The sequence below is a fragment of the Muntiacus reevesi genome, chromosome 1 (assembly GCF_963930625.1).
Source record: "Muntiacus reevesi chromosome 1, mMunRee1.1, whole genome shotgun sequence".
Taxonomy (NCBI): domain Eukaryota; kingdom Metazoa; phylum Chordata; class Mammalia; order Artiodactyla; family Cervidae; genus Muntiacus; species Muntiacus reevesi.
The window spans coordinates 47,991,227-48,004,047 of NC_089249.1; the positions used below are offsets into that span (position 1 = coordinate 47,991,227).

The following is a 12,821-nucleotide window of genomic DNA, read 5'->3' on the forward strand; positions in this document are numbered from 1 at the left end:
CCTTACTAGGTGTCACGCCGAGCTCACACTGAGCAAGAGCATAGTTAGATTAAGGCGGGGGCAACCAAGGAAGGCTTTCTGGAGGTGGTGCCCTTGATCAGCAGTCCCTGGGTGGGGAGGATCCCCTGAAGGAGGGCATGGAAACCCACTCCAGTATTCATGCCTGGAGAATCCCATGGGCAGAAGAGCCTGCTGGGCTGCAGTCCATGGGGTCACAAAGAATCGGACACGACTGAAGTGACTTAGCATGCACACGCATGCGCTTGACCAGGCTTTAAAAAAGGCACTTTCTTGATGGAGAAAAGTTGTGTCTGATGGTGGAATAATAGTAGTGATGTAGAAGTGAAGACATTGAAGGAGGATACGGTCTAGTGGACACTGATTTACAGGGTGAAGTAGATGTATTTGGAGACATAAATGTTGGCGGTTCTGACAGAAACAGGAAAATAGGAACTACAAAACACAGTAAAAGGACTTAATAACACATATTTGAAGAGAAGTTTAGATTTAGGGGCTCTAGAAGTATCATTGTTTAAGCGACCTTATAAGAATGAGTTTAAGTGTGATTTGATTTTAAGCGACCTTATGAAAGAGAGAAACAGAGACAAAATGAGGAACACGTATTTAGGAACAAGTGTTTAGATGTGTGCAGTTGTGCCCCCATCACACCATCCCTGGGGTGTCACAGGCCAGCAGCCAGGAGAACTGAGGCTGAGACCTCACTGGCAGCTTGCTTTGAGCCCTTCACTTCACCCTCCAAAACCCTTACCAGCGTTTGCTGTTTAGACATTGGGAGACACGATCTGGAGTAAGTGGTGTCTGATTGTGAGCATGCTTTTAAAACAGTTTGGTGTTCTTTTCGTGAGCTCCAAAGAGCTCCAGTACCACAGTTCTTTATATCTCAGGGCAGAAAAGAATTCAGCGAGAGGCCAAGTGGTAGATAAGAAGTGATTTATTAGAATAGGACATTTGTGAGGTTGTACAAGTGGGTGTGTGAGAAATGCCACGTCCTGAGAACTTACAGGGCTACAGCTGTATAATCAAAGGAGAAGTGGGGAAGGGGGAGAAGACCTTCTCTGTCTTTTTTGAGTAGACGTCATGCTTCCGACATCAGCTTCTCCTCCAGGTTGAGCAGGTGAGTTTTCTTGTCCCTACATGGTCAAGCTGGGTCCACAAATTGTTGTGGGTGCAGATAGCATGTCCTAGGGATCATTAACTTGCTGAGCTCACGGGGCAGGATGTGGGTTTCATGCCAGCATTGTTTTATTGTTTGGAAACTTGTTTCCTGTTTCTGTCTCATGGTTTTGTTGCTAAGCAAGCCTGCTTGGTTCTGTGGTTAAGCAAACCTGCCCTCTGAGTCATCATTAACTTACAGGGGTCTCCCATGTTTTTCTACCTACAGTCCCCTAGTGGGATTAACTACTGTATCACCTCCCTGTCCCTCACTGTCCCTGTCACCTTGATCGTCTGCTGATGTTAGACACCACGCGTTATCCCTGTGCTGAACCGCCCGAGGGATTTCCTCCTTTAGGACAGTCCCCCAGAATGCCGAGGGCTTAACCAAATAGTCTTAGGAGCGGCAGTTTTAACCCCCACCCAGAACAGAACAAAAAGGGGATGGGCCAACTCCACAGCAGCAGGCGCTGACCTTTGGTTAGAGTTTCCTGGCTCCCGAGGCTTCGTGATATGGCAGGAAGTGCAGGTGGTGGGAAGACCCCGTCCCTGGAGACTTTAAAAAGAAAAATTTATTTATTTAGGCTACGTCAGTCTTTTTAAAAAATATTTATTTGGTTGCTTTGGGATCTTCTTTGTCTCAGGCAGGATCTTTCACCATGGTGCATGGATTTTCCAGTTGGGGCCCATGGGCTCAGTGGACCATTGAGATTTGTAACCACTGGACCACCGGCAGACCCTGTCCCTGGAGACTTTTAAGGACAAGAGGGATCTGCCTTTATGAGCTGAACCAGAGAAAACCAGCCAGGTGGTCCTCCTGGGTTGTTTCTCTGAGGCCCGAGGAAGGAGGGTGCAGGATGCCTGGGTTCCTCCTCCATCCTGCACCTCATTTTCCCTTCCTGAGAAATAAGCAGAATCTCTAAACCACTAACTCTGTCCCCAAGAAGAGGCCACACCCACTGGGGACTCTCTTACAGCAAGACCTGAATGTGGAGCTACTTTACAAGGTGATATCAGGAGAGTCCTGAGAAGCAAAACCACTTTTCCCCCCTTGGAAATTGGTTGTGTTTCCTTTGGAAAGACAAGACCCCAGGCTCCTGGCAGGCAGGGACCAAGTCTTACCGTCTCTGCATCCCCCAGCCTAGCACAGCCCCTCCCACGGCCCTTGCCACGGACACACGGTCAATACGTGTTAAACAGATGATGTTACTTCTGGGGAAGAAGGAGACATTTAATACAGCTGAGCCGGCTTCTCAGAGGAAAAAGCCTTCTCAGCCTAGCTCCTTCTGACTGGGTGAAATGTGCCCTTATAGCCACAGGTTCAGTGGATTGGGACGCCCATCTTTAGAACCCAACCTGTCCCATCTTAGGGCTTCCCAGGTGGTACAGCGGTAAGAAAATCCACCTGCCAATGCAGGAGACACAAGAGATGCAGGTTCAATTCCTGGATTGGGAAGATCCCCTGGAGAAGGAAATGGCAACCCACTCCAGTATTCTTGACTGGGAAATCCCATGGACAGAGGAGCCTGGCGGGCTGTAGTCCATGGAGTTGCAAAGAGTCGGACACGACTGAGCGAATCACGTACGCATGTCCCGTCTTAATCCACCTTTGCTCTAAATATTCATCCGATGACCCAGTGTCTCTGCTGGTTTGGGAAAAGGTCTGTGTCTCACATGGTTAAAGCCCCTCCCCTCCCAGCTTCCCTCAAACAGCAGGCCCACCCAGGGCAGATGTCGGTGGGGAGGCACCCCGGCTTAGGCATTTCTGAGGTTCACGACCAGGCTTTCCCTTTGGAGCTTCCCTGGGACACAGCCAGCAGGTTTCTGCTGGAGAACTGGCTTCTAGCAGGCAGCGACGGGTTCTGTGGTCCTGGGAGGGGTGTCCTCAGGGTGAGCTTCTTATTTCTTGGATGATAGCTGATCAGCAGCAGGAAAGCATCTTGAAAGAGCCAAGTGCCCCTCAACACCAACCTCCCTCCCCCGCCACCAGAATTCCATCATCGGGGAGCTTGTGAGAGCGCCGTGAGCTCAGACAGTGGGCTGAATCCTGGCTGCGACCCTCGAGTGCCGGGTCCTCTTAGGTCTGGAGCCTCCAGAGCTCGGGCTGCATTTCCCCTTTATCAGCAAGGCAGGAAAGCAGCAGACAGTCGCCACCTGCCAGGCATGACTCAAAACTCCCTCAACCGTCACAGCCACCCAGATGGATGCTGTTTTTATATTCCAGCGAGGACACTGCTGACTAGAGGCACGGCTGGGACTTGAACCCGGGAACTTGGTATTCAGCGCCCACTCTCTTAGCTGTTTTACATTTCTATGTGGGAGAGGCCAGGAAGGGCAATGGCTGTGGGGAGGTGGGTGCTGCCTGCTTTGAGCGCCCCAGCTGTGTGTGACTGGCACATCCCCAAAGCCTGGCTCCTAGGGGACTGTTTTCTTTTAGAGCGTAATGGTTAAGAGCATGAGCTTTGGGGATGTCACAGAGAGCTGGGTTCAAATCCTGCCTCAAGGACTTCCCTGGTGGTCCAGTGGCTAAGACTCAGCGCTCCCAATGCAGGGGGCCTGGATTCCATCCCTGGTCTGGGAACTAGATCCCATATACTATAACTAAGACCCAATGCAGCCAAATAAATTAAAAAAAAAAAATCCTGCCTCGGCCTCTTCCTGGAAGGCAGGTCCCTGATGGGTCACTCAGCTTAAGTTTCAGGTTTCTTACCTCTGGTGATGGGATTGTGAGGTCTCACTTATTGAGAGGCACCAAAGGCATAAAACCTCCATGAAGAGCGGGGTATCCAGTAGGTGCTCAGTTAAGGGAGCTGTCATTGTTTTTACCATCAAGGGAGAAATGCCCTTGCCCATCCCTGCCAGATCTTTTTTCATTATTTGTTGTTCAGTCACTCAGCCATGTCCAGCTCTTTGCGACCCCATGGATTGCAGCAGGCCAGGCTTCCCTGTCCTTCACCATCTCCTGGAGTTTGCTCAAACTCATGTCCATCGAATCAGTGATGCCGTCCAACCATCTCATCCTCTGTCGTCCCCTTCTCCTCCTGCCCTCAATCTTTCCCATCATCAGGGTCTATTCTAATGAGCCAGCTCTTCATATCAGGTGACCAAAGTATTGCAGCTTCAGCATCAGTCCTTCCAATGAGTATTCAGGGTTGATATTTACAGCCCTAAAATCTACTGGAATTTCTACTCTGTCACAGGCTCTGAGAATTCAGAGATGACCAAAGCAGGGTCTCCCTAGTTAGGCAGAGGCGAAAGCATGTACTTCCGTACATGTACTTCCCCAAAGTCATTTGTGGGGTTCCTGGCGGTCCAGTGGTTAAGATTGTCCACTTCCACTGAAGAGGGTTCCATCTCTGATCAGGGAACTAAGATCCTGTATGCAGCTAAAAAAGAGGAAAAAAGAAGAACAGACAACTGTGAGCAGAAAAACACACTTTTGCTCCTGGTGGGAAGAGAAGGCGGTGGCCATACAGATATAATTGGGGGTCTGAGAGGCAGCGGGTGGGACTGCTGGTCCTAGAACCACAGTCCTGCTCATCTTAACGTTTCCACTGAGTCTGTCCTTGCCCCACCCTCTCCCCCAGCGCTGAGCTGCCCACACGGCCAGGTGTACCAGCAGTGTGGGACCCCCTGCAACCTCACCTGCCGCTCACTCTCCCACCCGGACGAGGAATGCACCGAGGTCTGTCTGGAGGGCTGCTTCTGCCCGCCGGGGCTCTTCCTGGACGAGACGGGGTCCTGCGTGCCCAGGGCCCAGTGCCCCTGTTACTACGACGGTGAGATCTTCCAACCCGAAGACATCTTCTCAGACCATCACACCACGTGGTGAGTTGAGCAGCGGGACCGGGGACTCCGGGAATGGCAGGGCTGGGAAGTGGTCCCCCGAGTCCTCCATTTCATGGATGGGTACACTGAGGCCCAGCATTGCACAGCGAGTCGGGAGCTAAGCTGGGACATCACCCAGGCCCTCTGTCTGCCTTCCTGTGCCCGGCACGTGAGCTTCAGGCTGGCAGTGGGAGTCAGTCGTGAGCAGTAAGCCAGCTGTCACCCGTGGAGCCCCACTGCCCGCGTTAGTCAGTTTCCCTTTTCTAGAATGGGAGATGAGAGTGCTCCCTGCCAGCCTCCCCTTCAGCCTCCCGTCAGTGTTTTCAGGCCAAAGCATTTAAGTCAGAAGAACATAGAACGTATTAGCATCGCCTCCCAAGCATATCACGGTCTCCACTTGCTTCATGCTTTTTTGAAAAAAAAAAACAACAACAAAAACCCTTCAGATCACACCTACTTCCTGCTGTTCTTCACCCAGGCCCTCGGGCATGGTCAGTGTCAGCAGGGCAGTCACAGTCGGAGAAGAAATTTGTAACAGAACATTTATAAATACCTCCTTGGCACTGGTTCTGTCCTGGGTCCTTGGCTAGAGATGGTGACCTAAAGATGAACCGGACACAGAGTGGGCCTCAAAGAAGCTGACTGTCTACAAGGGAAACCAGCTGAAATGTCCTGGTGATGGAAAATTTCAGACACTGGAGTGGGGAGAATAGTATCAGGAGCCCTAATGCATCTAGTCTCGGCTTCCCTGATTATGACCTCTTTGCTGTTCTGAGTTTTAAAAAACTAAAAAAAAAATTTTGTTTATTGAGATATAATTCACAGACAATAAAATTTCTCCTTTTTGGTATACAGAGCTATAGATTTTTACAAATGTGTACATCATGTAACTACTGTCACACTCAAGAAACAGAATGTTTTCATCACTCTGCAAAATTCTTCCATGCCCTTTTTTAGTCAATCCTTTACTCACTCTCTGGGCTTCCCTGGTGGCTCAGATGGTAAAGAATCTGCCTGCAGTGTAGGAGACCAGGGTTCGATCCCTGGGTTGGGAAGATCCCCTGGAGGAGGAAATGGCAACCCACTCCAGTATTCTTGCCTGGAGAATTCCATGGACAGAGGAGCCTGGCGGCCTATAGTTCATGGGGGTCACAAAGGGTCAGACACGACTGAATGACTGGGCTGTAATATTCAAGGCGTTTTCTCTCTGGGACCTTGCAACAACACTGTTAGGCAGGCAGGCCTGGCTTTTTCAGTAGGAATTTGAGGCTTAGAGATATGATCGCTTTCCCAAGCCACCCAGCAACTGGCTGGAACCCAGGGACTCCTGAACTCTCCGTGGTACGTGGAGAAGGGACCGTTGAGTTTGGTGATCAGAAGGTCCTGGTGGCCCTCCTGTTTTGTAGTGGGGTGAGCAGCTGCGTTTCAGATGAATGATGGGATGGGAGCCGGGCTGGAGGGGACAGAGCACCTTGCGGGAGGCGGGGAGTCCTTCTAAGTGAGGTCTGACTTTTGTTTCTGCAGCTACTGCGAAGACGGCTTCATGCACTGCTCCACGAGCGGAGCCCCGGGGAGCCTGCTGCCTGAAGCAGTCCTTAGCAGCCCCCTGTCCCATCGCAGTGAGTACTGCTCGCCACGAGCTCCCCACTCCCTCTGCCCAGACGGGGTGTGCGAGGGGGCTGGCTGCATTCGGGCATGTGTCTGGGTGGGTGACCTCCAGGCCTTTGCATGTGGACATCCCAAGTATCGAGGCAGGAGGAGTTTAATTTTGTGATGAGGAAAGACTGAATTGCCTGTAGGATGGGCCAGCGAGATCTTGCTTCCGCCCACGGGAACCTTAACCCAGGGAGCAGCTGTGGGTGTGCTGGCCACTTTGATTGTGGTCAACACCGCCCTCCTCCGATGGCCTCTCTATCAAGGGACATGCTGACCAGGACACCTCTTTAGAAAGCTTCTCAGAGGGATTTGAGAGAGGAGTTTGAACCTGGTGCTTTGGTGTGAAGGTCGTAATTGATGCTGTGCTGTTTAAGGTTGAGACCCAGGAGAGAGAAGAGCCTGACCTGGGGTTGGTGGGACTGCCGGGGTTCAGCCTCGGCAGGATCCAGGGGGTACCCTCAGGATGAACGGCGTCGGCGAGAGAGAGAGAGAGAGAGACGTGAGACTAGCATTGATAGGGCCAAGTCTGCGAGGGAGAGAGAGAGAAAGAGAGAGAGAGAGAGAGAGAGAGAGAGAGAATGACCAGACAGGGGTGCAGAGAGTCTGGAAGAGTCTGGCAATGCTTTATTTTTTACCATAGCTTTTATACCCTAAGTTTGTACATTTCTAAGGGGAAGATAGTTTAACATTACGTCAGCTTGTCCTTCACGAAACCAGGGTGTTTTCTGCATACTTCTTTGTTTATGAGGGTCTTGTACATTATCTTCTGGCCTTGGGGCCTATTGACATTTTATGACCTAGGTGAATGCAAAGCTGTTTTCCGTAATCTATTCTTTAATGAACACAAAGGTCAGTCCTTTTGCAGAAGTTATCAGTTAAATTTATCTAAAAGGTTTACCACACAAAGACTCTGCAGCTCCGGTGAGGCAGCCCCTGTTTAGCATTCCTGGTTAAAATTAACAAATTTAAACTCTTATTTTTCTAAATCTTTAACTATAACCACTTTTAGAATAATATTTTTATGTTCTCTCATAGGGCTTCCTCACCCCCGCAGGGCTCTGTGCCTACTAAAGACTTTAGGTGATCAGGTTCTTTATGGTGTTTTATGATTAGGATATTATAAGCAATCATGCATATTAGTACCAAGGACCTAAACGCATTTGCCAAACAAACTAAAATACCAGCAAAGGAGTTTAAATTAAAACACTCCTTTCACCCTAAATAATCTCATAAAATACCACCACCTGGGAAACTTATTGATTAAAATTCTAAATTGATTCTTATTTGGGAAGAGATCGGGGAAGGCCTTCCTGCCTGTGTCAGAGAAATTAGGGAGTAGTCCATTGAGGCAGGCGTCAGAAAGACAGATATCATCTTTAAGGTGAGAGCCGGGGGCAGCTTTCCAAAATCCCTGAAAACCTGATTCGCCTTGCCCGTCAGGTTTTCTCCCCTATGGCCTTTTTAGGGGTAGGGTCTCCTGTGTTGGCTCCCGGCATGGGACCACGTTCACATTTATGGAGCAGGGTCCTCGTGGGATTCCAGGCAGATTGTCACCCTTGTGTAGAAAGGACCCCCTAGGAGGAGGTGGGATGTCGATGTCTTTAGGCAAATTGTTCTTTGGTTGCTAAGTCGTTTCGGCGCTTGGCTACCCTATGGACTGCAGCACACTAGGTTCTTCTGTCCTCCACCATCTCCCGGAGTTTGCTCCAATTCTTGTCCATTGAGTCAGTCATGCCATCCACCCATCTCCTCCTCTGTCACCCCCTTCTCTTCCTGCCCTCAATCTTTCCCAGCATCATGGTATTTTCCATTGAGTCTGCTCTTTGCATCATGTGGCCAAATGTACTGGAGCTTCACCTTCAGCATCAGTTCCTCCAATGAATATTCAGGACTGATTTCCTTTAGGATTGACTAGTTTGATCTCCTTGCTGTCCAAGGGACTCTCAAGAGTCTTTTGCAGCACCACGGTTCAAAAGCATCAATTCTTCGGTGCTCAGCCTTCTTTATGGTCTAACTCTCACATCCATACATGACTACTGGAAAAACCACAGCTTTGACTAGAAGGACCCTTGTTGGTGGATTGATGTTTCTGCTTTTTAATACGCTGTCTTATATGGGCTATTTTCAACCTCTTCTTCCTGTGTCTCACTTTGCCTGAGAGCCTCCCTCTGACCAAGCTCTGTGACCGCGTTTGTTTTCCGAGGGCCCTGGTGGGGACCCTGCCCCCTCCCTCTGCTTGGCTGGCTGGTTGTCGAGCATCTTGGCCTGGATTCGAAACACGCGGCGGCTCACCAGCTATCAGAACTTAGGACCTTGTCTTTGTTTGGGCTGCGTAACAAAATACTGCAGACTGGAGGCTTATAAACAGCAGACACTTCTCACAGTCCTGGAGGGTGGAGATTTGAGAGCAGGGTACCCACGTGGTCAGGTGAGAACCTGCTTCTGGGTCCTCACTGTGTCCTCACGTGGTGGAAGGGGCAAGGGAGCCCCATGGCGTGTTTCCTTAGGATGCTAACCCCTTTCATGAGGGATGATTGGTCACCCACCCTCATAACCAATCTCCTTCCCCAACCCTTGCCTTCTAACCTCCCAACCTTTGGAGGTTAGGATTTCAGCATGTGAATTTTGGGGGACACAACCATTCAGTCCATAGCGGACCCCAAGGTCACTGCATCCCTCTGCCTCTTTCTTCCTCCTGCTCTCTATCACTGAAGCATTTCCCCCACTACTTCACCCTTCTGGGCTACATTCTGCCTCTTAGGTCTTTCATATCTCTCTTGCCCAGAGTCTTCTTGTCTAGCCAATGGAGGGTATCTTTTTTCAAAGTCAGGGAACTCCTAGAATTTCACATGCTTTGGAAAAATCATTTAACCTCTTAGGGTTTTAGTTTCCTACAGACGTTTCCATATAAAAATGAGGCTGGAAATTCTGACTTTCCTACCCATATGTGGTAGTAAATACTGTATATGTAAGATACAAATGCAATCCAGTGCATCAGGGTTTTTGAAAGACAGGCGCTGTATCAGTCATCTGCTGCCATCATTTATTCAATCATGCAGTGATACTAATTGTCAGGAAATGTATCAGTGAACAAGGCAGATATTGCACCCCGCCCCCATCTGGTGCATCAGATGGTGATGTCAGGTGGCGATCAGGTGGAGAGTGACAAAGCGGGAGTGGGGGACAGGTAGGAAGGTCCAGGGATGGAGTGTTCCAGCTTTAAATGGAGGGGCTGGGACGGTTGGGGGCCGGGCAGAGGAGGACATGTGAGCAAAGCCCCCTTTAAAGTTTTTGTGATTAAGCTAATTTTAGGAATGATTGTTTTGGGGCAAAGGTTCCTTTTTAGCACCTGACTAATCCTGGCTCTGGACGTTTCTGTGGTGTGTCCTGATTCAGTGTAGTGGGCAACAGCAGGGTCGAGGGGTGAGGACCACGGGCCATCAGAGGGGTTGCTGAGCTCAGCAGACATGCCTTCTGTGTGGGCAAAGGTCAGAGGTCAGATGCGTAGATGAGGCTGCTGCCCAGGGCCCGGCTGGAGGTCAGGCCGTGCTGTGTCCCAGGGCGCGGACAGCCTGAGCCTCTGGGGTGGAGTGAGTGCACGCAGGGGACGAAGGGCAGGGTAGACGGCAGACCTATTCTCCCCTCCGCTGATCTGTGGTTTTCCCGACTCCAAGGCAAAAGGAGCCTGTCCTGCCGACCCCCCATGGTCAAGCTGGTGTGCCCTGCTGACAACCCGAGGGCCGAAGGGCTCGAATGCACCAAGACCTGCCAGAACTATGACCTGGAATGTGTGAGCACAGGCTGCGTGTCCGGCTGCCTCTGCCCCCGGGGCATGGTGAGAGCCCAGATTTTTTTTTTTTTTTTTCTTTACCGTGAAGGATCAACAAAAATGAGGGGATTGCTTTAGAAAAGTTCCCAAGCCTTTTTGTTCAAAAATTCTTGAATGGACCACCTGCGTTTAAATCAGACTATTACCTGCTTCCACCACGAGGTGGCAGCAAAGCACAGTCCAGTGCCCGTCTCTTGCCCTCCAGCCAGGGCTGGACACAGTCTCCAGGCAGAGCCTAGACACAAGCTTTCAACACCTCCTACCACTCTGGAGGAGACCAAGGAGAGAAAAGACACAGAACCATTCAAGATACACAACTATGTAGTGGAAATCCTGGTCTCCTGATTCCCAGTGTTGTACCACTGCCTGTGAGATGCTCACTTACCTCTGAAGTCTTGTGGTCACATCTCCCAAACTGGTACCCAGCTCTGGGGGCATCAGGGAACTTCTTGACAGAGGGGAAGTGTGTTCACCTCTCTGGTGCTTTGAGGCCCGGTTTTCTCGCTGGCCCACTGGGAAGCCTGAAAAGACTTTGGCACTGTTTTTTATTTGGTTTTGTTTTAAATTAATTTTTATTGGCGTGTTTGGACTTACAATGTGGTGTTAGCTTCTGCTGTACATCAAAGTGAATCAGTTATACATGTGTGCACTCTTTTTTATCTTTATTTTTTTTGCACTCTTTTTTAGATTCTTTTCCCATATAGCTCATTACAGAGTATTGAGTAGAGTTCTCTGTGCTGTATAGTAGGTTCTTATTAGTTATCAATTTTATGTTTAGTCGTGTGTATATGTCAATCCCAATCTCCTGATTTATTTCTTCTCTCTCTTTCCCTCTTGGTTGGTGCTGCTTCTTGAAAGCTAGAGCTTGGGCTCAGGGGCCCATCCACAGAGAGCCTCACAGGAGGGCATTGTAAATCCTATGAAATGTAGTCCTAAAAGCTTCCAGAAAGCCCTCCTGTCTCAAAGATATCTCCTATACTTCCTATGGTTTGTCACATCATCAGGTTTATTAAATTATGATAGGTATGAAGTTAGTTTGGTTAACAAAAAAGAACTTTAAAAAAACTTCTCTTATAAATCCTCATAGGAAGTCATTCACACTTTAGTGAGAGTTAGTTCATCAGATTCTTTCCTGGTAGCAAACATGCATTGAGTTGGAAATATTAGCAGGGAGGACATAGCACAGTTGGAAGGCAAAAAAAAAAAGAAAGATTTTGGAGAATAGGTCAGTGTGGAGGGGTGAAGATGGGGTTTTTTTCAGAGAAAAGTGACAAAACCAATTTTTTTCTACTTCATAATTTTTCTTGCGGCCGATTGAAACCCAGGACCAAGTTCTCAGCACAAACCTTTCTTGCTCAAGATGTCATGAGTTGATGAACAAATGTGACTACTATTTCTGCCTGTTCTCTTCTGAAGTCCTTGAAGGACAGTCGCCACCTTTATCGCTTTATCGTATCATTCTTCTCATGTTCCAAAGGGGCAGATCCTAGGCAGGGATAGGTCTCTTCTTTTTAAACATGTCCAAGAGACTGACTTGCACAAAATTCACGTGGGGGCTGCAGTGCTGGCCCACGCGTCGTGTCTACATCCCGCCCATCCTGCACTGTGTCTTTATCTTTCTATCTCTGTGGATTTTTTTTAATGCTTTAGGACTCTGGGTGATTCAGCTGGTCTGGTGGCGTTAAAGTTGAGAGCCTCCTGATGGGAAACGGTACCTCACATATACATAGGCACACACATACATATACACACATACACACAGAGGTACACTTGCATATAGACACACTCACATGTGTAAACACACACAGGCACCCACATATACACAAGACACACACACATACACACAGAGGCAAGTACACATATACACATACCCACAGGCACACACATATATACAGGCACACACCCATACACACACGTGCACCTACCCACATATGCACACACATATACACATATGCACACACACACAAGCACACACATATATACAGGCACACACCCATACACACACATGCACCTACCCACACAGACACATAGGTTGGCACACATATACACACACATACACACACAGGCACATATAAATATAGACACACACAGGCACACACACACAGACACATATGTACACCCATGTATATCAACACACATGCATGCACTCATGCACGTACACACATGCACCCACACACACACATGCATGCACACACAGAGACACACAGGCATACACAGGTATAGGCACACACAGGCACACAGCCATACACACACATATGCCTACCCACACAAACACATAGGCACACACATATACACACAGGCACACACAAATATAGACACATGGGCACTCACATGT

The 12,821-nt window shown here is 49.1% G+C and overlaps 1 protein-coding gene across 1 annotated transcript in view; it reads left to right on the top strand.

Annotated features, from left to right (window-relative positions):
• Positions 1 to 12,821, top strand: part of VWF (von Willebrand factor) — a 122,470-nt gene that overhangs the window by 46,503 nt on the left and 63,146 nt on the right. The window contains exons 16-18 of the mRNA XM_065942479.1: positions 4,761 to 5,001; positions 6,526 to 6,620; positions 10,332 to 10,492. Of these exons, the coding sequence (XP_065798551.1) occupies positions 4,761 to 5,001; positions 6,526 to 6,620; positions 10,332 to 10,492 (497 nt within the window). The remainder of the gene's footprint in view (positions 1 to 4,760; positions 5,002 to 6,525; positions 6,621 to 10,331; positions 10,493 to 12,821) is intronic.